Consider the following 27,820-nt stretch of genomic DNA (forward strand, 5'->3'; position numbering starts at 1 on the left):
ATTGTTGAGAATAAGAAAATTTGTGTATTTTATTCTAGCACTTTGAATTATGTGAAGTATCTAAGCAACCTGTGTGTATAGCTCTATGAAAACTTTATTTTTTCTATGAGAAGTGTGTATTTTCTATGTGAAATATGTATCAAAATTGTGTTTTTACTATATGAGAACTTTGTATGACAAGTGTTTATTTTTCTATGAGAAGTGTGTTTTTTTCTATGAAAAGTGTGTATTTTTCCATGAGAAGTGTATTTTTTTTTATGAGAAGTGTATATTTTTTCATGAGAAGTGTTTTTTCCCACTATGAGAAGTGTGTATTTTCGATGATATGTTAAATTGTAACAAAATATGCATCAAATTGACATACACCAAACCATACTAACAAATAGCAAACGATTATTAACATAGATGAAATCCAACTTAACATTCAGAAGACCCTAATTATCATCACAGTCAGATAGCACTAATTACAGCATCAGTGGTTTAACGCAACTACAAAGTCTAATTTTCATCGGAGTTAAATTCCTTAATCATTTGAGGAAGGAGCCAAAAAGTAGCAAAAAATTCCCAAAATGTTGATGAACCCCAACTAGAAACCCTAATTTTCCAAAAAGTAGTTGAGGCACCAAACCCTAACTTCTACTGTGCATCTTCCTCTTCCTCGTCCTCCTCCTCCTTGTTCCCTCCTGCTCTGTGAGCGTCCATCAATGCCTGGATGTCTAACCTAAGGCGGAGAAGATCGATGCTCTGTGTCCTGTGCTGGCGATGCAGGCGTTCCACTTCAGCTTTGAGAGGAGCCACATGCTCCTCAATGATCTTCTTCACAGCATCCTCCATGGTTGAGATTTTCGGAGCTTGGTTTGGTGGTGTGTCGTCCGAAGCATTTTGATTTGGGGCTGCCATTGTCGTTTGCGTTAGAGATTTGTTCTCTCTCTCTCTCTCTCTCTCTGGAAATGAAAAGTCGTGTGCGGTGTTTAACCTTTCAGGTATTTAATGGAGTGAGAAGGTGGTAGTGATACACGTGATGAACGGTTTAAAGTGCAACGATTTTGGGTATAAAAAACAAAAATAAAATCTAGAGATCTTTGTTTGAAAAATAATAAATAATAATAATAAATAAAACAAAAAATAGAATATATTCGAGATTATTAATTAATTGTGACTGTTTTTTTTTGTTTAAGTATTTTTGACAATTAGAAATATAATAAACAAAGAAACACATCTAGATTTATAAGACATACATCGTTGAATACACCTGACGATAGAAGAAAGTACACATTTCAAACATCCTAAATGGAATTGATAGATCCAAATACAAGGAGAAGAAGAAAGTACCAGATTTAAACAAGAGATCTACTAAGAAAGAAAGAAAAAAATAAAAAAAAACATAGAACAGCCAAACTGAAAAATTAGATCCCTAGTTAGTTGGTGGTTGTCTTCTTGGTCGCACGTTTCTACTAGTAGTTGCTTCTTCTGCTTCCGCTTCCTTTGCCAAATCTTTGGCAAGTTTCCAATCTTTGAAGATCTGCACTTTTTTCTTGAGAAGGTTGATATTGTCCTGATTTTCGAAGAATCGGACTTGGGTTTTATCAAGTTTTTCACTGGTCTCTTTGAGTGATGCATCTACGGCATTTTTGATGAGCCTTGCCAAGTCTTCTGCCATTTTTTAGGATTTTTTTGTTGTAGTTGTGTTGAGGATGGGAAATGAAGAAATGGGAAGAGAAAGAGGGATATTTATAGGCCATATAAAATAGGGTTTCACGTTGAAGATGTAATTTACAAAAATACCCTTTAAATTTTTTATGAGAATTGGTTATTTTCTATGAGAATTGTGAAATTTCCTATGAGAACTGTGTATGAGAACTGTGTTTTTTCTATGCGAACTGCAAATTTTTCTATGGGAATTGTGTTTTTTCTCTATGCGAACTGAAAACTGTGAACAATGAAAAATGGAGTTTAGAGAAAGATTATATATCTTGATTAACCACTAAACTAAACAACTTATTAACCAATATACATGTCATGAACAACACCTCCACCACGTCATTACCCATATGCACTACTTTCACATCCAAAACTAGTCCACATCCGAAACTAATATTTTTGCAGTGGTTAATGAGGTTTCTACTATGTTAGGTTTCTATGAGAATTGTGAATTTTTCTATAAGAAGTGTGCATGATAACTGTATTTTTTCTATGCGAACTGCAATTTTTTGTATGAGAAGTGTGTATGAGAACTGTTTTTTTCCTCCAATGCGAATTGCAAACTTTGAACAATGAAAAATAGAGTTCAAAGAAAGATGATTGTATATTTTCATTAACCACTAAACTGAACAGTATGCATTAACCACTATACAAGTCATGAACATCACCTCCACCATGTCATTACCCATCTGCACTACTTTCACTTTCAAAACTATTTTTGCAGTCTGAGATTGTATATCTTCATTTACCAGTAAACTAAACAATTCATTAACCACTATTCAACTGATGAACAACACCACTACGAACTTTTGATGAGGAAGTTGAATCTATACCTTTTTTTTTTCTCTTCAAGAAGCTCCTGGTCGTCATAATATTTTTGCAGTCTGAGATTTTCCATCCTATTATGATAGATCTCTGGAGTCCATGATCTCTTCGGGTCACTGACAAATACTTGCACAATCTCAGCCCTCATTTGAAGGCATTGTTGCTTTGTGAGGTTGCTTTGAATTGGTTTTTTCATTAGCTTTTGGCGAATGATGTAGGTAACAACAACTGCACAATCAACCCTGTGAGTACAAGACTAATGTTAGGGGCTTATATAAGATGCAGTGACGAGTTTTGGTAGTTGAAGGATACTTACGAGCATGGTTCTTGTTGTGGTGCATCGTACACGAGCTTTGCAGAGGTTTTAATCTTCTTCTTGCATTGTTGGTTGATGTAGTTCGTGACATTCTTTCTCTGTTACATAATATGATCATGGATACATTAACGATACACATTTCACATAGTTTGTTCATGTAGACTACAATACACAGTTGAAAGAGTTCATATATTTTTCTGAAAATAAGGAGGGATTATGTTACCAGATTGGCAGTTGCTTCACAGTATTTATCTCTTGTCCCTTGTCTGTGGATGGAGTTGTAGAACCTCCATTCCTGGTCAACGGTGTCTAGCTCAAGCAAAGTATAATGGTTTGAACCATATATTGGGATAAGGATTGTTCTGGTATTCAAAATCTTTGAGCGGACGACATCAAGTGCTCTGTTAGCTGAGTTTTGATCACCTCCAAGGAAGGTCTGTTTGGAAAGAAGATAATTAGGCAACCTCTTAACTGTGAGTGTATGCTACATGAATTGTGAGAGAGTGCTTCCTTTTCTTACTAATGAAAAGCTGTTGAAGACAAACGGCATATCTTGTTGGGAATCTTCTATTCCCAATGAAAAGGATGGTTCAGATGTTGGTGGTTGTAGTGTTGTAGTCAGCAAGTGGACGTAGGCATTTATTGGCTGTATCAGAATGTAAAAAGTATTTGTTTATCACGTACAGTTCTGATAGAAAAAACAGAGTTCTGATAGAAAAAATACAGTTCTCATACAAAAGCACAGATCTCATATACACTTCTCGTAAAATACAGAAAGAGAGTTGCTTCTTTTTTTATTGTGTTACCTAGCCTGTTAATTCTCGATCACATAGCAAAAACCTCACATCTTCTTGATATATGCGCAGGTCATCTAATTCATAATCTCATATGTGCGTACTGCATGATATACATAACATTAGCCAATCTAAAATGATTTAAAGACAGTAAATTGTTGGGTTTAGTATTTTTACCATCCCTCCTCGAGTTCCCAAAATTTTCTGATTGTTTCTTGGCATTCGTCAGGTAGCAAGGCAAGGACAATGTCTGCCTTTTTTCCTAGGGGAGGAATTTTGTCATCAAGTTTCTTGATTTCTGATTGTGGCTCGTCACTTTCGACAAGGACAATTTGTTCTTTTTTGCGACCATCCTTTGTGATTGAACCATAGTAATAGTTGTCATCCATTTTTTGCCTTCGTGGTCTTTGTTTTGCATTATCATCTTTGTTGTCCCCTTTAGAATTTTTTCCGGCATGAGCATATAGTTGTGTAACTTCATGGACCACTTGCTCAATCTTCTGATCAGTGTACGTTTGTGTGATGTTATGTATTACTTCCTCACTTCTCTGTGTGAGCAAAGAGGAATCAGTCTCGAGAACCGGTAAATGCTTTTGAGGTTCTTTGGTATGTGGCGGTTGGATGGAAAGCTTGCTGGTGAGGGAAAGCTTGTTGGTTAGGCTGCGTATTTCTGCATCGTTTTGAACAATTATAGCCTTTTGCCTTTGTTCAGTTGTGCTCAAATACTTTTGCAGCTGGGCCTTCTTGTCATTAGGGATTCAATTTGCATCGTAAGGGCCTTTTTGATTTTGTTCTTCTCAATTTCAAACTGTTGCAGCATCATATGTTTCTGTTTTTCAAATTCATCCCTTTCTTTTCCCATTTCCAGCAGCTGTTTTTCCATTTCATCACTGTCCTTTTTCAAAACGTTTGAGACAGTATCCATCTTCTGCAGCTTTTGTTCCAGTGAATCCCTTTCTTTTTCCATTTCCAGCAGCTGATTTTTCATTATATCGCTTTCCTTTTCCAAGACTGCAGTCTTCTCTATCAGGAACTTGTGTTGTTCTTGGGCCTGCAATATTGTGTTGGACATAGTTACGATCTTTTGCAGCTTTTCTTTCATTGCATCCCGTTCTTTTTGCATTTTCTTCAGCTCATTTTTCATTGTATCCTTGTCTTTTTGAAGTCCATGGTTTTGTTGTTCAAGTATTTGTTTTTGATTCTGAATATATTGGACTTGTTGCTGGAGATCCTTGATGATAACTTGATCATTGTCCTCCAGTAAGCTGTCACAAAATTTACCCATCTAGTTGTGCTCTTTAATCAGGCCCTGACTGAAATTAATGGAGTCCAGAGGTTGGTAGGTATTTCGAACCATAGTCTCGCCTGATTGTGATTGTGAGAACATTGCTTGTTGTTTCTCAAGAGATGATGTTGACACAAGAGGAGATGTTTGCTGTTTTTCAGTTAAGTGTATCTCATCAAGTCGTAGTGCCGGACTTTGAGGAGATTATGTATGCTGCATCATCTGTGATATAGTTCCCCTGTCATTGTCATCTACAACTTCTGGGTGTGGCATGCCGTGGACTTGAGCCTCTTGACATGTTTCTTGAAGTTCTTCCTCATATACCTGAAAGATGTGAACTCACAATCAGAAGTGTGTATTTTTATTGAGAACTGTGTATGAGAAGTGTGTATTTTTCTGTATGAGAATTGTGTTTTTCATATAATAACCGTGTATTTTTCTATGAGCACTGTGTATGAGAAGTGTGATTTTTTGCATGAGAACTGTGTTTTTGCTATAAGAAGTGTGTATTTATTTATGAGAAGTGTATAATTTTCTATGAGAAGTGTGTAATTTTCTATGAGAACTGTGTTTTTGCTATAAGAAGTGTGTATTTTTCTATGAGAAGTGTGTAATTTTCTATGAGAAGTGTGTATTTTCGTGTCCAAGTTAAGCAATTTGATTAGTGTATATACCGTAATGTTGAGATTGCTCAAATCTTTAAAATCGTCAATTCTTTTTTTCAGGTCTGAGGTGTTCCAGTTTAGTAGTCTTGGAATTGCTTCATTTTTTGGTCGTGCAATCAAATCCGTGTGTTCACAAATCCAGTACTGCAAAAACAGGTAAAAGAAAATTATTAGAATAAAAGAAAATTATTAGAATACCCAAAAATACTTCTTATAGCAAAATAGATTTAAGTTACCATCAATGCCACCACACATCCTGTTGCATCCCTTGGTTTGCCATGGAACTTGTGCATTGATGTATTCAATGTTTCTCTGCAATGGATTGTGCCCAGTCGTAGTCTTTTATTTCTTCTATTTTCTCCATGCAATGCACATATGTCCATGCAATGGTGACTCCTGATGTGGAGAAGAACAGCGTCAGGCAAATGAACATGCATACAAGGCGGACTACATCTTGGATGTTTTCTTCTGTTATGGATTCCTCTTTTTTTTGCAGTATTCCATTGATCATGTCTTTCATCTTTTTACTACCAATTCTTGCCTCCTGGATCCCCCTTCTTTTTGCAAATGCAACATCTCTTTTCTTCTTGTTCAAATCTCCTATTTGTTTGCTCCCACAAGCTATTCCAAAGATTAGCTTGATGTCATTCCTTGTTATGGCAACATTCTTACCACCAATGAGGAACTTGCTGTCATTGGTATCATAGTTCTGAATGATACTCAAGATGGTTTTATCGTGCTTCATGCAAGCTTTTTCCTCTAACTTACCTTTCCTAATGGCATCAATCAGCATCCAAAATGGTGTTTGTTTCAAGAGCTCTAAGTGGGCATTGTTCAAGTTCAGTTTTGACAATAGCCCCACTGTTCCTATTACATTGGACCTGAATGTGCATTGCTTTTGGGTCTGGGTTGGGGAGTCTGGTTGTGATTCTGATTTTGATTATTGTTTCATGGCCTTCTTTTTCTATGTTGGGCTCTAATGTTTCTTTCGTTGGGTTTGCTTTTAGGTCTGGATTGGGGAGTCTGGTTCAGATTCAGATTGTTGGGTAAGCCTTTGGTGTTTCTTGGCAACCTTTTCCTGTTTGGTCTTTGTCGTTTCTTTCCCCGAGTTTGCGAAGGGTACTGTGATGATTGGCTAACTAAGGAGGTTGCTGGCCTGTCAGGTTGAGTTTTCGATCTTGTAATGACTCCTGCCTCCTCCATTGTTAGTGTTCTTGGTCTGATCTCGTAAGAAGTTTTCAAATCTTGTGTGTAAGTCTTCTTGTGCCCTGTTAAATATATGAACAAAATTGAGATAGAGTTTTTACATTGGCTCATCATAGGTATAGTGCACAGTTCTCATAGAAAAATAAACAGTTCTCATAGAAAAAAATAATGTTTCTGTAGAAAAATATATAGTTCTCATAGACAGATGTCATGTATAATACACAGTTCTCATATAAAAATACACAGTTCTCATAGAAAAATACAATGTTTCAGTACAAAATACAGAATTCTCATAGACAAATCTCATGTATAATACACAGTTCTCATAGAAAAATAAATAGTTCTCATAGAAAAATACAATGTTCCAGTAGAAAATACACAATTCTCATAGACAAATCTCATGTATAATACACAGTTCTCATAGAAAAATACACTGTTCTGATAAACAGTTCTCGCAGAAAATACACAGTTCTCATGGATAAGTATGATGATGTGTAACTTTTTAAAAATGTATTCTTTCGGAACAGAATACACAGTTCAAATCTTGTAAGTATAGTACACAGTTCTTATAGAAAAATAAACAGTTCTCATAGGAAAATACAATGTTCCAGTAGAAAAATACACAGTTCTCATAGACAGATGTTATGTATTATACACATTTCTCATATTAAAAACTCAAAAATGAAAAACCTAAAGTGAAACCATCGAAAGTGCTCATTATCCTGACCTCTTCGCCGCAGGATAACTGGCCAGTCTCCTCCTTGAAGGAGCTGATCGAGAACAGTTCACATAGAACCCTACACACAGTTCACATAACTCGAAAACACATACTTCACATAGACGCAACACGTTTATGAGAGTTAGGGTTCTCATATACATATTTTACAGTTCGCATAGAAATTTCGCATAGATTTTCGATATTCTTTAATGTACATACCTTTTTTTGCCATATTGAAATGTTGTTGCCTGATCGATTGCATGAGAGAGAGAGAGAGAGAGAGAGAGAGAGAGAGAGAGAGAGAGAGCAAGCGAGAGAGAAAGCGCTGTTGAGCGGAAGAGTTAGGGTTCTGTAGCGGTAGAGTTAGGGTGGTTCTGTAGTGGTTGGGGAGAGAGAGGGTTTTGTTTAGCCGTATGAAGAGGGTTCGGGAACGTGACCCGCGAGGTGTATTGTTGACCCGCAAGAGGATCCGGGATGCTTGTTTTGACCCGTGAGGGGTATTTTTGTCCACAATGTAGCGCCGGGACTAAAGGGGGTATAGAATATTTTGTGCTGGACTGAATTAGGTCCGAGCCTATTTTTTTGGGCCGGCCTAAAATATCCCCTTTTTTTCTATCCTATAATGTGTTTATTTCTTGTATTGGTTGAGTTATTGAGCTTGATTGTCTCGTAGACTCTCACAATTAATTTAGCAGTCGCTATTAGGGTTGGGGATCTCACTTGTTCTTTGTTGCTGTGACTTCCCGTGGCTTCTCTTGGTTTGATTTTATCTTCTGTTTGTTTCGTTTTAAACCAAACAAGGACAATTCGAATTGTATTAGTGGTGTTTGTTAAGAAGAGTGCTATTTCGTATTGGAGGAACAGGGTTGTGGGAAGAAGTGTCTAAAGGCACGCTTCGTGTGTACATGTAAAGGTGATAATGTAAAAGTAATTCTCCAAATCCGAATTTTTCTATGGAAATAACAATGAAAGATTTTCTGTAATTGAATTGTGCAATTTATTAATGCGCGTGAAACTTGCGGTCCTTGCATCAAAATGGGGACCTTCTTTTTTTTTTTCTTCTTCCTAATAATGCACATCTTGAATTTAGAAGACCATTGAGGAAACAATAAATAATAATTGCCATTTTTTTTTCCTCCCTTGTGTTAGTACGTTGAAGAAAACAAGGCAATTAAAGTTTCGTTATTCCAATAGGGAATTGGGGAGAACCGCAATGGAATGGACTCTTTTTGCTGGCCAATTGTGAAGGACAGCACAGATAGTGTAGTGCACAATGGGAAATTATTTTAAAAAATAAAAAGGGGGTGGAAAATTTGTGATTGTGCTCATCAATGGACTTTGGGGTCTTGAACATGGTTCAAATGTGAATTTTTTTATTTTGATAATCGGATGTCCAGGCCAGCTTGCTTACACCTCGACTAATGATCGGATGTCACGCCCTCGATTTTCAACATAATAAAGTAATACATTTCAATAAAAGAGAAACCTCGCATATCATATACGTTACCCAAATGAGTTTCCCACCTGTTTAATTTACAAACAAGTCCTTAAGTTTAGATAATTACAACTTTAGTCAAAAGAAAATTCAGTAATAATTAGTTACAAAACCACCTTTAACAAAATGAGATCTTCACAAAGATGACGAAATAACCAGTGAAGTCAGCTTCCAAAAGTCTTTTACTGTCAAGCACACAATGCATGCAATCTATTGCCCGGCATCCGAACCTGAAAAGAAAGATTTGGTTGAGCTACACTAGCCCAGTAGAAAATTCTAAACTCAAGCTATATGCAATTTGAATGACCAATGCACCGAGAATGAATGAGTACTGACAGATACGCCTATACCACAAATGACTACCAACAAGCTGCGAATTATCGCCTAAGAGTCCTAGACTTCACATCAATGTCACTAGCCGTTTACTTCTTTAACTAGTTACATTATTAAACTCATGTCATCTCACACTTATCTATAATCAAATCAAAACATCTTATTATTCTCCGTATGATAGTACAATCTTTCTCATGTCCACATTGATCTTCATTAAATCCCTTAATTGCAAAACCTTTCTTTTCCTTTAATCCGGTATTTCCCATCAAATAATCACTAGGGTCACCTCGGGTCTAGTTCCCTCGAGCGCAGGGTCACCCCGAGTCTTTTCCCTCAATAACAATAATCGGGTGGGGTCACCTTGGGTCTAGTTCCCTCGAGCGCAGGGTCACCCCAAGTCTTTTCCTCCAATAATATGAATCAGTTGGGTCACCTCGGGTCTAGTTCCCTCGAGCGCAGGGTCACCCCGAGTCTTTTCCCTCAATAACGACCACTTGGGTCACCTTTCACACTTTTCACAATCGACATCATTTCATAATCAATTTCATCATCCCTTTAACGGTTATACCACTGAATTTTAATTAGTCATTATGTGACTCCACAAATATACATGTTCATGCCTCCTCTTTTGTTTACATACCCGCATCTTACATGACGTACTAAGCCCATACATAAATTCCTACAATACTCTGTCCATTAGTTATTCACTTTCATTCCGCTTCCTATTTCACAAACATCCATTCATTCAATTAAATCCAAAGACCATTTAATCAATCGCATGGTATTATAAGACCAACAATCTACCATATCGCATATACTCAAATACACACGTCCTCACCGTACCCCTAAGTACACCCCCGTACCTTCGCATACCACATATCAACCCACGACTAGACTCTACGATGCCCGATTATCTAGTTTCTATACTCGGAGTCTGTAAAAGCATGCACTGTGGGAATCTAAGAATCTTACGAGTTAAGAGAGAAAACGGATTGCAAAACTACTCATCAAATCCCTAGACATGTTCACTCTAGTCCATTGAATGCCACTCTAAGTGAGGAACGAGTAATACTCACCAAAACACTTGGAATGATGCGTAAACAAACTCATAAGAGTCAAAGAAAAGCTTCGACATACGAGTTGAAGGATATAGGAAAGCAGCTGAAAGATACTGCAGCAGCTCAAATAAGCAGGTGAAAGCAGGTGAAACTTCTAGTCTCCTACCGGTAGGCAAGCAAGTCCTACCGGTAGAACTTGAAAACAGAAAGGCTAACATTCCGGTAAAACCTAGACCTACCGGTAGGTGAACAAGTCCTACCGGTAGAAACTCCAATTCACGCAACCTACCGGTAGGCAAGCAAGTCCTACCGGTAGAACTTGGAAACAGAAAGGTCGACATTCAAATTCGAGCGTGACCTACCGGTAGGTTAGGAATTCCTACCGGTAGAAGTTCGATACGTTGAGCAGCTTTTGAGCTGCTGCTGTACGTTTGAGCTGGTTACGAAGGAATTTCTCAATCGTTCTACCGGTAGGTGAAGAGTTCATACCGGTAGGGAATCGATTTTCTGGTAAAGTAACAACGTTCTACCGGTAGAAGGGACGGGCCTACCGGTAGGAAACCAGGAAAAACAGACAATTCTGACAGCAACTACGAATTTTCAATCCAAACTTAAATACGACATTACAAGCACGATTCATGTACCAAATCACTCACAAAACATATAAAGAGAGGTAGAATTCCCTACCTCAAGTGATTCGATCGAAACCCAAGCGATTGATCAAGCCCTAGACTCCGAAAACTTCAAAATCAACCGAATCTCCTCCTCCGAGCGAAACCCACGAAATTTCAAGCTCAACAACGTGAATGGATGAAGGTTTGGAGGTTATTTACCATGGGTTTTGAGTCCGGGTTGGAGAGGGAGAGAGAGAGGGTGTGTGCCGAGAGAGAGGGAGAGCCGAGAGGGAGGGGAAAGAGAGAGAGAGACAACCGAGAGCAAAATTGAAAAGGGGAAAAAAATGTTCCCTGGAAATAATTGAGGTTGGGGAAATGATCCCATGCCCTCACACCACACACTCACACATGCACCTCTCATCCATTTATCTTTATATCCTTCCGCAAATACGTCATTCCATATATCCACACCGTTTATCTCGACAAGCCGCACAATTATATAAAAAAAATATAGGCCTAAAATACGGGTCTTTACATCGGATCTTAGAGTTAATGAGCAGGCAAATCTCAAATAGCACAAAGGGTTGGAATTGGTTGTGGCTGGAGTGTCTAAGACATGCTTTGTGTGTGTATAGGTGATAAAGTGAAATTATTTTCCAAATTCGAATATTTCAACCGTAAAATTGGTCAGAACCGAACGAATATTATATTTTGAGTATGAAGTGGATTATAGCAGGATACCCTTAATAAGTCACCTATGTGAGTATTTAGTGAGGCCGCTTCTACAAGTATTTAGAAAGATAAAATTCATAAGAAAATGCTTACAGAGGGTGTTCATTGCTGAAACAAACACAATAGTAAGAAATGAATTCACTACAAGAAAAATGAAAATTAGTGACGAAAAAGTGGCGACGAAATTTAATTTTGTCATTAAATGAGTATATTTGGCGACGAAAGAATAAATTCGTCACTATTTTGATAACTTTCGTGACGAAATAATTTCGTCACCAATTATGCCTGTTTAGCGACGAAAAAAATATTTTCGTCACTAAAGGTACCCATTTGGCGATAAAATACATTTTTCGTCGCCGAAAGCTTAAAAAAGGTGACAAAATTATTTTTTGTCGCCAAAGATAATCATTTGGTGACAAAAAATATATTTCGTCGCCAAATGTGAGCAATTTAATAACGAAATATTTTTTTCGTCACCAAATGCTTAACTTTGGTGACGAAAAATAATTTTGTCACCATTTTAACGCTTTCAGCGACAAAAAATATATTTCGTTGTCAAATGGGTACCTTTCGTGACGAAATTTATGAATTGCGCTTTGTCACTAAATGTATTTCGGACATAACTCTTTACTAAAATCTCCGATTGAGATAATTCAAATTGGGTTTGAACAATAACTCAATTGCCTACAACTTTCATGTTTATCAAAATTGTTAATTTTAATGTTTAAAGGTCCAAAATTACATTCGAAATATATTTTCATGTTAAACACATGTGTTATATATTAGATATTTCAAATATTTATTGAAAAGTGTGTGTAGTGCGGTTGGTTGGAGCTTGCGCGAAAAACTCAAGGGACTCGGGTTCGAAACCCAGCAGGAGTAAGAAAGATGGATTTCTTTTTCCATATGAAAATATCTTTCGCAACGAAAAATTTCTTCACCGATTTCTTATATTAGTGACAAAAAATTTCGTCACCAATGTGACCCATCGGTGACGAATTTTTTCGCCGTCAAAAAGCACAATAAGTGAGGAAAAAAATTTCGTCACCAATTATTCACTTTTTGGTGACGAAATATTTCGTCATCAAAAGGCACTATAGGTGACGAAAAATAAATTTCGTCACCAGGTAGGAATCCTCGACAACCTTTAGTCGACAAATTTTTTTTCGTCACCTATATTATTTGTGACGAAAAACATACAATTTGTGACGATTTTCATTCGTCACCCAATTGAATTTTTCTTGTAGTGATTGCGTTGTGAGAAGTTCCTGTGGGTAGTCGTCTATTGTCTCGGTTTACATCAACAGCAGACCAGTTCAAGACATCACGTTCACTAGTCAGGCTGTAAATCTGTCCGGTTTCGTTACCGAATTTTCTCTTCTTCTTTTTTTGGTTCTCTTCTTTGGTGTCTCCTGTGGGATTTGTTCCCATTTGTGGGGCTTCTATATATATTTTTTTTGCCAAAACGATAACAAATGATATTATAGATCCAAGAACCAATACATCAAGAGGAAACGCCATCCCTTAATTAGGGATCAAGAAACCAAACTAGAGAGTAGTCAGCCCAAAGAATACACCTTACTCCAACTAAACTCATCACTCCAACCAATCGGAGCACTGTAGAAAATAACCAAAAACACCCATACAGGGGTGATAGAAGCCCCACAAATCAAGAGAAATCCTACACAGGGGACACCAAAGAAGAGAACAAAAAAGAGAAAAACCGGCAACGAAATCTGACGGAGTCCGCTGTACCGGAGCGGACTTCATCCACCAACCTAGATCTCCTACTCCGGTTGGGGAGGACACCTCCGGCAACCACGATCTGCAAGGCACTACCTCCACAAGCCGTCGGACTACACGGTGGAACAGGTGGAGAAGGGGCGACAGATCTATGGATGTTTAGTGAGGAGGATGGGGGTGAAGGGGGAAGGAGAGAAAACCTCCAGGATCTAAGATCGAGAGATGAAAAAACTCCACGAGGGGAAGAAATTCCTCCCCTCTCGTCACCCATTGGGGCGTAAAAACCTGGGGGGGGGGGGGGGGGGGGGGGGGGGGGTGTGGAAGGAGGAGATGCAAGGTGGCGGCTTCTTTAGAGTTTGGCTTCTCTCCAATCCTAGGTCCTATTAATAAAGCGACACATGGCAACTATAAAATCTAACGGCCAAGATTATTAATGGCCACACAATCCTTGTCATCCAAAGAAACACCGAATAATTTCACTTCCCCTTCATTATTCCAGACAACATCACCGCCCCTTCCCTCCATTTTCGTCCAACCCTCCATTAGCCATCACCACTGTTTTCCGCTTCTTCCGTCCCCTTTTCTCTCCTCCGACAAATCCCTCGCTAATGCCCTTTACCCCTTCCCCGCGATAGCCCAGCCCTAACTCTCAAGTCTTTAATCAGCACGGTCAACAAAAACCAGTTAGCGTCCATTTTTTCCGGAGACAAAATTGTGAACTACTCATCTCGTCCCAAAATGTTTGTAATGTTTGCCCGGTCTGTAAAAGGGGATCTTTAAAATAATACACTTTTGTCAAGAAAAATTCCAGTTTTTTTCAACAATTTACTATGTACTATGTACAATGAAATCTTTTGATTTGTTTAAAAATTTTGAATTTTTTTTCGAAAAAATATGTACTAATTTTGCAGTAGGCCGAACGTAACTGTCCATGTGTGACTATCACCGCACCCAAACCAGAGCTCGGCTCCAGACCGAGACCCTTCTATCAAACATCATATTTACCCCGGGTTTGGCTTAAGGGATGTTCAAGCTCGGCTACCCCATTTAGGAATGTTCAAGCTCGGCTACCCTCTTGATGTATGCTTAAGCTCGGCCGCCCTCCTGTACGATGTCTCAAGCTCGGCCACCTTTAGAGCGGAAACTCCCATCGGCACTGACCCCTCATGGGTCGCTTGTCGGGTTCGGCCAAGCATGGCCTCGGCTAACTACGGTGACGCATGCCTCTCCACATGCAGAAACGGTTACACCAAAGGATAAACATGAGCGCACATGGAACGTGCCAGCTCATATAAAAACGGTTACCAGATCTATCTAGTGATGTCACGATAACATCACTTGGCTCGTGCAAGGCACATGTTCGTACTTGGAGAGCAAGTTAGGGAAGCTCTATAAATATTGACGGATCACAACCCTGTGAGGTACATGCTTCAATAGACCTAAACCCTAATTCCCCACTCTACTCTCTGCACATTCTCATCCTCTCGCCGGAGGGTCTTGCCGGGTAACCCCGGCCAGGTCTTTGTCATGCTTTCACTGTGCAAGTAGAGCGAGAAGGTTAGGAAATCGGCGAACCAGAGGAGGAGGAACTCGAGTCAAGGATCACAGGCCACACAAATTTTAAGTTGTTGTTTTGCGGACCGGACAAATATTTTAGAATGGATGGAGTACTGATGAAGCAGGGGTTGAAATAGCTGATGCATAAAAAAATTGTCAATGGCGGTGAATGGGGGAGGAGAAGGAGAGAGAGAGAGAGAGAGAGAGAGAGTGTGTGTGTGTGTGTGTGTGGGGGGGGGGGGGTGTTTGGGTGTGGGTTCCATTTGTGAGGTTCTATCACCCCTCTATGGGTGCTTTGTACTCGGTGCCAAATGTGGAGAATTGTTGGAATTTGTCAGAATTCTGTGAATGAAAATTAAGGCATTCAAAGGGTGGCCCCTGTTTGGAACATCGAATCATGACACTGCTATTAAGTATGCAGCTGATTATGAGCCCCAGGATGTAAGATTAATTGGGAGAATTCATTCCAGTGGTTTTCTTTTCATTCATTATGGGCAACTTAGAGGTCACCGTTTGGTTGTATGTCGCAACCCGTATCTATGCTCCATATAGAATTCGGATTCCCTACACATCGACACATATTTTGAGTGTTGTTCTTTGTTTGGGAGTTTGCCAAGGCGGTTTTCGATGGTTGTCCGACTATCTTGGTCTAGCCGTTGTTATTATAAGAGACTAATGTCGGTGCTACCTCCAACATTCTTGGTAAGGCGGCAAATCTGTTTTAAGGAGACTATTCATACAAGACTCGGTTCACTTTGTTAATTCGTTTCAGTTCGTTATCATCTGTAATTTCAGTTTGTATATTATATATCAAAATGTTCTCTGATATTCTCCGACGAAATCAAATTTTGTCCAGCATTAACAGTATGGCGTCCTATCACCACCCTTATTTCTCCCTTGTGTCACACGTTGAAGAAAGCAAGGCAATTCAAGTTTCTTTAGTCAATTCAAAAAAATAAAAGAAGAAGAAGTTTCATTAGTTCAATTGGTAATGGGTTAGGTGGGAAATGGGGAGAAACTCAGAAAGACATTAGAATGTTAAAAAACCAAAAGCGAAAACAGAAAGTGTGGAGCACAACATAGAAATGATTTGGGGTCGAGAAGTCAGTTTTCTAGAGTACTACTGTATAATATTGTGCGCATCAATGGGCTTTGGGGATGGTTCAAGGTGAATATTTTTAACAACTGGATATTCAGTCAATTTGAGCGTATTTCAATTAATTATGGGGCCTTAAAGTTAATCAACCGGAAATACCTCTAATGGCCCCAAGGTTTGGAATATTTGACCGTCGTAAAATTCGAATTGGCAATCTTTAGGGGAACAACTTGTGACCTTTCGTTTCATAGCCACTTAGCTAGATCCCTCGCGATTGATCAAGTGTGAAATTGGTACTCCTATTTGATTGTGGCGCACTTTTTATATTTATCAGAATGATAGAAACTTTCATTGACAAAAAGGAGCTCAATACATCAAGTAAGATGATTATTCTTCCCAAGAGAATATAATAACCAAACAGGAGGCCTAGATTCCCAAGTTTTGACTCAAGAACCTCGCAAACCAGAAGTCAAACGCCAGCCAGCTCATGACACAACAAATGCCGACCACAACAAGCACTTGGCACCACTCCGAAACTCAGAACACACCCTTCACCATCACCCAATAAATCTGAGAAAACCAGACCAGGACAAACCGTCAGATTGGAGAAACGAGAATCTCCCAAAAATGGGAGAGAGATTCCTCAAAAGGGAAGAAACTAAAACCAAACAATAAACTGAAATACTGTAAATAAAACTACCAATTTACTTCTCTTTTATATGGCGGACACTTCGTCAACCCCAAACTTGCCAGATATGCCCCTATTGGGAGGGTTTAAAAGGGAAGGAAGCTAGGAACCAGAGGCAAACCAAACAGAATAGAGATAGAATCGAATGGACTGAAAGCACTGGATCGTAGCCTCCGGGGTAAAACCTAGCCATCAGATCTAAGATAACACCGCCTCGAAGAACCGCTAGAGATCGATGAAAGGATGGAGGGTGGGGGGGGGGGGGGGGGGGCGGAGGTAAGGGCAGAGATCCTTCAAGGAAGAGTCTAACGGTGGCAGTATCAAGGAGAGGAGGGGGAGGCGGAGGTGACCCCCACCCCCTTGCAAAACCCCTAGTCGGCTGAAAGCTCTAGAGAGAGAGTGATTGTGGTATTTACTCATTGTTGACATATCGGCCACATGCAAATGAAACAGAAAAAGAATAACAAAATAAATAAATAAATAACCAAGGCCACTACAGTATTTCTTGGTAGCGTAAATTTCTTCGCAAGTCCGTAACAGTAAATGATTAGGGGTGAGCATGAATTGGATTGGTCTGGTTTTATAGTAATCCAATAACCAAACCACTACTTACGGATTATGAATTTAGAGAACCAAACCAACCCATAAAATTCATAAAACCAAACCAATCTAAACCATTCAAAGGCGGTTTGGTTTCGGTTTGAAACCATGGTTCGCTTAAAATTGAGATATCATTACTATAAACTACTTTAAGTACTTAAAATTGCATAGATAACTTAAACTAAAAGTTATATTGAAATTAATATATTAAAATCATCAAAACTCACTAACATCAACCAACTAAATAAGAATAGAATACATTAGAAAATAAGTTACCCAGAAAAAAGTAAGAAATTACTTTACTAAGCCCAAACCATGTATGTTTAGCGTAATGAAATTGTAGGAATAGGAAGTTTAGGAAATTAATATTGGAAGTGAAAGAAAAGAATAGGGTGGTGGAATAGAGTATTAGATAAAGAATTTAAGTTTATTAAATATATCTAAACAAATTATATATGTGTGTGTGTATATATATATATCACACGGTTCGGATCGGTTTGGAACCAAAACCATTAACGTAAATTCATAAACCAAACCATTTAACACGATTTCTATTTTTTTTAAACCGAGACCTAACCACATCATTAAAAAACCAAACCAAACTGTTCGGTTTGGATCGGTTTGGACTGGATTCATGGTTATTTTGCTCACCCCTACGTAACACAAACATAGCTTCTCTAGTCTACCCTTATGCCTGGGATATGGCAATAACTGGCCCTCTTATTGATGGTGAACAAACTTGAGACCTTACGATTTTATCTTGTGTGTGAACTTTTGCATGTGGTGTGTGTTTGTAGTAAATTTTTGGGTCGTCCTAACGAAAAAGAATTCAAGAAAAAGATGGCCCTCTAAGTCAAGCGAAACAAGGCCTAAACCATGGAAACAACTACCCATTGCCCATTGGACCCACTACAATATTAAATTACCCGCTTTTAAATCTACCAAAGTCATGAAAGTACACCATCGCTCTATTTAAGCAAGGTTGTCAGCAAGCAGCATATTCAGCATTAACATTCCATTCACCACATTGATATGGCAGTGTTAGAGCCATTCTTCTTTTTCATACACGTCGTTTTTTTATTGTCCTTGCATTCTGGCTCTCCTCTAGTAGCCAGTTTTGTCCGACACGGGAACGAGACTGACCGTCTAGCCTTGCTTGCATTCAAGGCTGCAATAACAAGTGATCCCTTCGGAGCTCTGAACTCGTGGAATGAATCCATCCACTTTTGTCAATGGGTTGGCGTGACATGTGAACGTCGACACCATAGGGCCATTGTGTTGAGACTTGAACATCAGGAGCTCACTGGATCTGTTTCTCCTCACGTCGGAAACTTGAGCTTTCTCAGGGAACTATGGCTGCGGAACAATAGCTTGAGTCGTGAAATTCCACCAGAACTTGGCCGCTTGCGAAGACTACAAATATTGACAGTGGTCAATAATTCGATTACAGGCGAAATTCCGTCCAGTATATCTGGTTGCTCTAACCTTATTGCCCTAGAACTCTCTGGCAATAAGCTGGCAGGGAAAATTCCTTCGGAGCTCGGTTCTTTGACTAAGCTCGAGAGACTGCTGATAGGAAGCAACAACATAACAGGAGGTCTTCCTTCTACTCTTGGGAATCTATCTTCTCTTACAAATCTGGCTGCTTATTTCAATATTATTAGTGGGATTATACCAGATACTCTTGGTGGATGCAAAAAATTAGAAGTTCTTAGATTAGGGGTGAACAAGTTGGTCGGTACCATTCCTCTCTCAATCTATAATCTCTCTTCTATGAGACACTTACTGGTAACAAGTAACCAAATTGAAGGCAGCCTTCCTACAGACCTAGGAATCACACTTCCTAATCTTCTGCGCCTAGTTCTTGCTATCAACTTGTTTACTGGTTATATACCTATTTCAGTATCCAATGCCACCAAACTATATCTCCTCGACCTGGGAGTAAATAGATTTAAAGGAAAAGTCCCTCCTGTAGAAAAGCTGCGTGATGTTGAGATATTAATTTTAGATCATAATCATCTAGGAACAGGGGAAGTGGAAGACTTGAGCTTTCTAAACTCACTGACCAATGCTACCAAGTTGCAGGGTATATCTCTGGGCCAGAATAACTTTGGAGGGGTGTTGCCTAAATCAATTAACAACTTTTCCACTCATCTTAGTGGACTAATATTTAGTGACAATAACATAGGTGGGAGCATCCCAACCGGGATAGGGAATCTTATCAATTTGGATGGTCTTTCCATGTCCAACAACCATCTAAGCGGCAACCTTCCTGCTGAAATTGGGAAGCTTCAAAAGCTAAAGCTATTGGATCTCGGTGGTAACAATTTCTATGCGGAGATCCCATCATCTCTTGCGAATTTAACTTCTTTATATGAACTTGGTTTGTCTCAAAATAATCTCCAAAGCAGCATCCCTTCAAGTCTGGGGAAATGTCAATTATTGCAGCTACTATATCTTGATCAAAATAACCTTAGTGGTAACATACCCAAAGAAGTTTTCACCATCTCATCGTTGTTGGGACTAGATATATCTTACAACAATTTGGCTGGTAACCTTCCAGTAGAAGTAGGATATTTAAAAAATCTTGAAGGCTTTTTTGCTTCTGAGAACACACTATCTAGTAGAATTCCAAGCACGCTAGGTAGCTGTGTAAAACTAAGATTACTATACCTTGGTGGCAACAAATTATGGGGAAACCTTCCTCCAACCTTAGCTAATTTGAGAGGTGTGGAAAAATTAAATCTCTCTCACAACAATATCTCAGGACAAATCCCAGAGTACATGGATGACTTCATCTTTTTAAACATATTAGACTTGTCATTTAATGATTTTGAGGGTGCTGTACCAGAAAGAGGTGTATTTAGGAATACAACCGCCATTTCTGTTGAAGGAAACAACAAGCTCTGTGGGGGCATAGCTGCATTGCAACTGCGCAGTTGCAAGTCTAAAAAGGGTACAAGGAAAGGATTCACTATAATTGGGAAATTAATACTCTCGGTATCATGTGGGCTTCTCGGACTATTTGTGATGTTGGGTGTTCTGTATCTTTGTTGGTCTAGGAAGACAACAAAAGTACCCCCATTCCAACTATTAGGAAACTCATTTCTGCAATTGTCCTACCAAAGTCTGCATAGAGCTACTGATGGGTTCTCCCTATCCAACTTAATTGGAGTGGGTAGTTTTGGTTCAGTTTATAAAGGAATTCTTGATCAAAGTGGAAAAGTTGTTGCAGTGAAGGTTCTAAACCTTCAATTCTCTGGTGCCTTGAAGAGTTTCATAGCCGAGTGTAAAGCCATGAAGAGCATCAAACATCGGAATCTTGTAAGGATTCTTACGGCATGTTTGAGTATTGACTATCAAGGGAATGATTTCAAAGCTCTGGTTTATGAGTTCATGGTCAATGGGAGCCTACACGAGTGGTTACATCCAAATGGTAATGAAGATGGTGTGCACGAGAAGCAAAGGAGTTTAAACCTGCTACAAAGGCTTCATATTGCAATCGATGTTGCTTCTGCTCTTGATTATCTTCACCGTCATTGTTGGGAACCAATAGTTCACTGTGATTTGAAGCCAAGCAATGTTCTTCTGGACAATGAAATGACTGCGCGTGTAGCTGATTTTGGTTTAGCAAGATTCCTTCCTACAACCTCCCATGAGCCTTCTGCAAATCAATCAAGTTCCATTGGCATGAGAGGATCTGTTGGTTATGCTCCTCCAGGTAAATATACCTCTTTAGAGTTCTCATTTTCCTTCGCAAAACCACTGCCAATAGTATTTAGGCTGATGGACATATGGTTTTAATCTAGTTCATCAATCACTTTACAAAGCTCGTTGTGTTTCTTTGTTTTTCTCCTTGCCATGTCATTTGACCATCAGCTGAGAATCAATGGAAATTTCCAATATGTCACTCAAAACAAAAATGCAACACTATACATGGCACAAAGTGTGCTTATTTCTGCCCCACATGGCAAGATGTACCAACATATAGCCATCCTAGTTTTAGCATTGCAATAGGGAGCTTTGTTTGTCTCCTTTGGCTGTAACCATAGCAACAGTTAGAGAGAATGGAAGAAAATGAATTCTTTTTTCAGCAGTGGTCATTGCTTGTTATCAAATCAGTATATTGTCATTTGTCAATACCCTAAATATAAAGTTGGAATCTGTTTATACAACCAACTGGATTCGTGAAGGCCTTTGATGGCTGCCAAGCAATAGACGGTTTTCAATGTCTTTATTGGGTAAATCAATCAGTTTAAGTAAAATTCATGAACAACAGCTTCGACTTGTTTGAGCATTTAGAGCCATCAACATTTATTCAACATAAATTACTAAGAATTCCTTAATATGGTTTCTAGTTACCCTTTCGAATTATATAACCACAAGAAGCTAATGTTGTTATGAGTCTTATGACACATCTTTTGACAAGGCACATTACTATGCTCTGATATATTTTTGACCAAGCATCGTCATAAGTTTATTTACTAATTAATGTATTGTAGAGTATGGCATGGGAAATGCGGTATCAACGTCTGGAGATGTGTATAGCTATGGCATCCTTTTGTTGGAGATGGTCACTGGGAAGAGACCGACCGATAGCATGTTTACCGGTAGTCTTATTCTGCACAACTTTGCTAAGACAACCCTACTTGAACCAGTGGAGAGCATTTTCGACCAAACATTGATTCCACAAGGACAAATGGGGGAGGCAAGCACAAGTATCAGTAGCATTCGGAATCAGAGCTCTCTCAGCAGTCATAAAATTCACGAGTGCTTGATTTCACTACTTAAAGTTGGAATCGCCTGTTCACAAGAACAAGCAACAGATCGCCCGAGCATCAACGAGGTTATCACCAATTTGCATAAGATAAAGAACATTCTTCTTGGAAGTTGAGTACGTGGAGGTAGAAGATCTAGAACTGCAGTGTTATCATCGGTACGTTGGGCCACTCTTTCTTAGTCACTTGAGAAAAATCATACATTTTGCTTTGAAACCATCAGATTTTCTTCACTAGTCCCGCTAACATTTGTTTTCGCTGTAGAAACTTAAATACATAATGCCTAACACAACTATTCTACTTAACATGGATTGTCACAATTGGTCTTCTTTTTTCTTTTTTTTTCAATTTCCAATTAATTTGATAAATACAAAAAGGGTGTAGATAGATGTAGGCGGGAAAGATAAGTGGCGGGAGACAGATTAAGGTGATGATAAACGTGGCGTCATCTCTAGCCGTTGAATGTGAACTTAAGTTAAATAATCTACGTGAGGGTGGGAGAAGGCGAGCACAAGGGCGAGTTTGAAAGTGTCTTTGAAACACATCCTGCACTATGAAAATCGGCAAGAGCGAGAATTTAGAGCGCCAGAGCAATGCGAGAATTAAGATTGAGAGCATAGAGAATTTCAAAAAATTATGTAACCAAGATGTGAAGGGCTAATTAGTGCCAATCTTGGGCTAAAACCCCCAACTCCTATATATTGTTGCAGCCCTTTCTCTTATATATCACATGTTCGAGGCGGGGCGGGGTGGGTTGAATTGCCATGCCTAGTGCCAATCCTAGGCTAAAGCCCCGCTTTTCTACCTAGACTTGGAAAAACTGCCCCTTAATTCCCATTAAGAAGTATGGCCCATTTACTTGAAAATAGGTGTTAGCTATGCTAGTATTACACTTGATAAAAAATCTATGCTAGCATTAGCTAGAGCACAAGGAGACGAGTTCTATTCAAGACAGTTGACATTTGATGTTATAAAATGAAACGAATGCTTCATCGATCAGTCATTTTTATTCCTTTGCCTTGCATCATGAGTTACTTTTTTGATATAAGTCCCTGGAAAACTAATTTCAAATGTCCTATCGCTTCTTAACTATGTGTCTGTTTTTACGCTTTGCATCATATTCTGTCCAACATATGTGTTCTATTCAAGACAGCTGACATTTGATGTTATAAAATGAAACGAATGCTTCATCGGTCATTCTTTCAACTTTTTCTTCGTTTATTCCTTCGCCTTGTATCATGAGTCGCTTATTTGATGCAAGTCCCTGAAAAACTAATTTCAAATGTCCTATAGCTTCTTAATTATATATGTGTCTGTTTTTATGCTTTGCATCATATTCTGTCCAACATATGTGTGATCTAATTATTACTTTTTTTCTTGTCCTAGGTTTCTGATGTGTAGTTGGTATTGAAGACACTTCTTGACGTAATAGACTTAACGTAGTATAGTGTGCTGTAATTTCCCATTCTGCTTCTTTGATGTTCTCTCAGTTTGCAAATTTGCTGAATAAATGTACTGTACTGTGTCTACAGCTTGCTATGAAGATCCTGTCTTTACTCTTATTAAGGAATTCTGTAGTTTAAGTAGGCTATGGATTCCGTGGTGTGCTCGTGCTGTTAAGCATCTGTTACACTACTCTAGACAGTGTTATCTTAATGTGGTACTGCATGTAGTCTTTCTGTTAGGTGGTTTATGGAACAGAGGAAAAAGAGCAAGCTGTGATACAGCCAATGGTATATTCAACATATTATAGAAGGGAGGAAAAAAATTGAAGCAACCCTCCAAAACTACGCCAAAAATTTAAGGGATGAAAAACTAGTATGTTTAAGAAAAAAAATCTTGCTCTTTCTCGGAAAGCAAAACGTTCAAGAAGCTAACTATCTAGGAAAAAGATAAATTAAATGGCAACTCACTTCCGGAGTAAGGAGAGAGTTTGGGAAAGGTGATATAGGCGGGAGGAGGGAAGTGGTTTTGAGAGGGGGAAAATTTTCTTAGGAAAACAAATTCCTACCTTTTTGCAGGATGCATCTTGGTAATTGAACAAGTCAAAATTTATAGAAAAGTTGATTTTTCCATTCTTTCCCATCCTTTTCTGTCGTCTGAACGAGGCCTAAAGCACCCTAAACTAACCCCCTCAAAGCATTTGAAAAAACCCCCATTAATCTGCAGCCAATATGGCTCTGTATCGCTCTTCATCGATTTCCTTCATTTGAGCAATTCTACTATAATCACTCCCCTTCATCGCCATCGTATCCAATTCCTATAGTCATATCAATTACCCATATTGCTTGAGCATCATCTACAATGATTCTATATATTCCTATTATTGATCCCGTCAGAAGAAATAGACAATGATATTTCGGCGGTAGCAGATCGACAAATAGCTTTTTGGTTTGTGTCTCTTCGATTTACCCCTCCTGACCGATTTTCTTAAAATTCCCATCACCTCATATTGAGCGGACTATTTTTTCACCAAGGTTAACGCAGCTAGCTGGTTTTGTTATCCAGATGAATAGAACCATATATGAACATCCTCCCAAACTTTAACATCATATCACTTCCAACCTATAACTATCGACATGGAATCTCCGTTACCAACATGGAAAACATGCTTTGGAGGATAACTTCCTAGTAATTCTTATTTTATACCAGAGGAAGATCATGGTTATAGTTTAGTTGTTAGATTTACTATTTTTACCTTTATTGTGACTTTTTTGCCCATAGAAGTGTTAAGCTTAGTTAATTTTTATTCTAGTACGTGCATGCGTCGGTTTGTAGTTTTTTGTGTGTTACATTACCTGCTACGGTTTAAAGAACAAAGTGTGTGCTTTAACACCTTTCCATTGGTATAGCAATGCATTCTTGCTCGGCAAAAGGGAAAGTTTTATTGAACTCGACAAAAGAACATGGAGAGCAGGGGAATCATTATTGTTTAACACCCTTCCATTCGTTCTAAGTATGGAATCATGATTGTTCGGAATTGCTGGTGATATAGTGGGGTGGAATTTAAGTCCCCCAATGGGCAGTGTTTATGGTGCTAGCTAGAGCAGTATCAAGTTTAAGCGTTAGCACTTTAGTCACATAATTCTTTAAAAAGATTTGCTCTTTCGCTTTCATGATGGGCTTATTTCTTGTTTTGGTGAATTGTTGGGGTTGGTTTCGTGGCATGTGGTTTGTAATTTTTAGTTCATACATGATGTAAATGATCTTTATTATCGAAAGGAAAAAAAAAAACATGAGTTTGATCCCAAATTTGACCTTCAATTTATTTACTTCTTGTGAATCGACATTGATCGGACTTGACTGTATGCGATGACCTGCACTTTGGTTTACACATTCAAAGTCGTAGCACTTCAGCTCTCATCCAAGTCTAGACTCATTACAAATTTGAACCGATCCAATTCATAATCATCTTCCCATTGAATATGTCCCCCATTGTAAACCTAATGGAATAGTCATGTCTTTCGAAGATAATTAATTAAAAGAAAAAAATTTCAAGGCCACTACAGTATTTATTCGTACCATAAATTTCTTTGCAAGGACCGTTGAGAAAAATACAATCGGCAAATTTCATAGAACAATTTCATTAGAAATACAACTGAAATACAGATCGCATAAATTGAATACATTGATCCATAACAACTAATATGAAAAATGCAAACAGTACACAGTGTTTCACACAAGTCTCCTTAAAACAGATTCGCCGCCTACCAAGGTGTTGAGGTTGCACTGTCGTCTTGTCTCCCATGATAGTTCAGCACACAAAGAATAAACTCAGGAATTTCTATTGGAATTCAAGGAAAACGTGAAGTCCAATGAAAATGGGATGCCTAATATGTAACCAAAGAGTGTCTTCTGAATTGCTTAGAGACTTCCATATTAGAAACCGTTGCAATGAACTTCCGTTAATAACGAGCAAAAACCGCTGCCCTTTAAGCTGCACGGTCCAAGTACAAATGAAACCTACGAGGGACGACCTTTCAGTTGACCCTCTGATTTCCCCAAATTTACGACAGTCTTCACTAGTCCATAACATCAACAATTCAACATATATAGCTTCACCCTCTGATTTGCCCTCTTATTGATTTTAAACGAACCTGAGACGTTACGTTTTTATCTTTGGTGAACTTTTACCTGTGGTGTTTATTTGTAGTACATTTTTTTTTGTCGTGTTAACGAAAAAGATTTCTTAGTGAAGCCAAACAAGGCCTCAACCATGGAAACAACTACCCATTGCACGTTGGTTACAAAAGTCAAGCAAGTACACCATCATCACTCTATTTAAGCAAGGTTATCAGCAAGAAGCAAATTCAGCATTAACGTACATTACAATCACCGAATGGATATGGCAGTGTTAAAGCAATTCTTCCTTTCCATACATGATACATGTCGTTTTTCTGTTGTCCTTGCATTATTCTGGGTCTCCTCTTGTAGCCGGCATTGTACAAGGCAAGAACGAGACCGACCGTCTAGCCTTGCTTGCATTCAAGGCTTCAATAACCAGTGATCCCTTTGGAGCTTTGAACTCGTGGAATGAAGCCATCCACTTTTGTCAATGGGTTGGCTTGATGATCACAGTGTTATCAGTGTGGAATCATTATTGTTTGGAATTGCTGGTGATAAAGTGGGGTGGAATTTAAGTCCACCAATAGGCAGTGTTTATGGTGCTAGCTAGAGCAGCACCAAGTTTGTGCGCTAGCACCTTAGTCGATCACATAATTTTTCAAAAAGATTTGTGCTTTTGCTCTCACGATGGGCTTATTTATTGTTAATTCGGTAAAAATTTTGGGTTATCCTTTAATAAGTGTACGTAAGTAAAACCTAATGGAATTGGAATTTTATCAGTCACCACTCAGAGTTAAAGCCAAGGGCAGATTCAATGTAAGATCAGCTGAGTCACGTGACCCAGCTGACTTCATAGTAAATGCTCCCTCCGTCTCTTTTTTAAAGTCCAGTATCCTATTTTGGGTTATCCTTTAATAAGTGTCCATTTTGTAAAGTTAGTGGATAAGAATTGGTACATTTTTCATTTTGCCCATAAAAGTAGATTCTATTTTGAAAAGTTAGTGAATAAAAGTGTAATGATGATGTCTTCATAGAGGGTAAATAGAGAAAATAGAGGTAAAAGTTAATGTGAAAGGTGTAATGATGTGTTTTCTTAATAAGTTGGAGTTACGAAACGAGACATTTAAAAAGGAACGGAGGAAGTAATAAATACGTTAGTATTTTATTGTAGTGAACTTTGGTTGTTCATTTTAAATGGTCTAATTAAGCCTCTTAATAGTTCGATCTTCTCTCCGAAATTTTTCGAAGATGTCCTCTTTACTTCATTTTTAGTACTCTAAAAGTTCTTCTCTCCACAATTTCTCAAAGATTTCTTGCGCAAATATATATACACAATACGTTTTAATGTGTTTGACATATATAGTTTCAAATTTTTTTTCCTTCCTGTAACTAAATACGTTTTAATGTGTTTGACATAGTTTCATTTTTTTTTTCCTTCCGGTAACTTAAAAACTTATTTACTTTTTTTCCCTAATGCACTTATCTTTTTTTATTTTGCCAAAATGTTAGGAGATTTCATTGATACGAGATAAACATAAAACTAGGGGTGTA

General features: G+C 38.4%; 2 protein-coding genes across 2 annotated transcripts in view; both read left to right on the forward strand.

Moving 5' to 3' along the window:
- LOC131316087 (probable LRR receptor-like serine/threonine-protein kinase At3g47570) overlaps positions 1-27,820 on the forward strand; it is a 124,929-nt gene that overhangs the window by 80,497 nt on the left and 16,612 nt on the right. The window lies entirely within an intron of this gene.
- Positions 18,431-23,793, forward strand: LOC131316147 (probable LRR receptor-like serine/threonine-protein kinase At3g47570). Its single transcript, XM_058345425.1, has 3 exons — positions 18,431-21,147; positions 21,929-22,362; positions 23,591-23,793. Exons 1-2 carry the CDS (start codon positions 18,459-18,461, stop codon positions 22,318-22,320), a joined length of 3,081 nt encoding a protein of 1,026 aa, XP_058201408.1. The 5' UTR covers positions 18,431-18,458; the 3' UTR covers positions 22,321-22,362; positions 23,591-23,793.

Source organism: Rhododendron vialii, chromosome 1a (assembly GCF_030253575.1).
Source record: "Rhododendron vialii isolate Sample 1 chromosome 1a, ASM3025357v1".
NCBI classification, from domain to species: domain Eukaryota; kingdom Viridiplantae; phylum Streptophyta; class Magnoliopsida; order Ericales; family Ericaceae; genus Rhododendron; species Rhododendron vialii.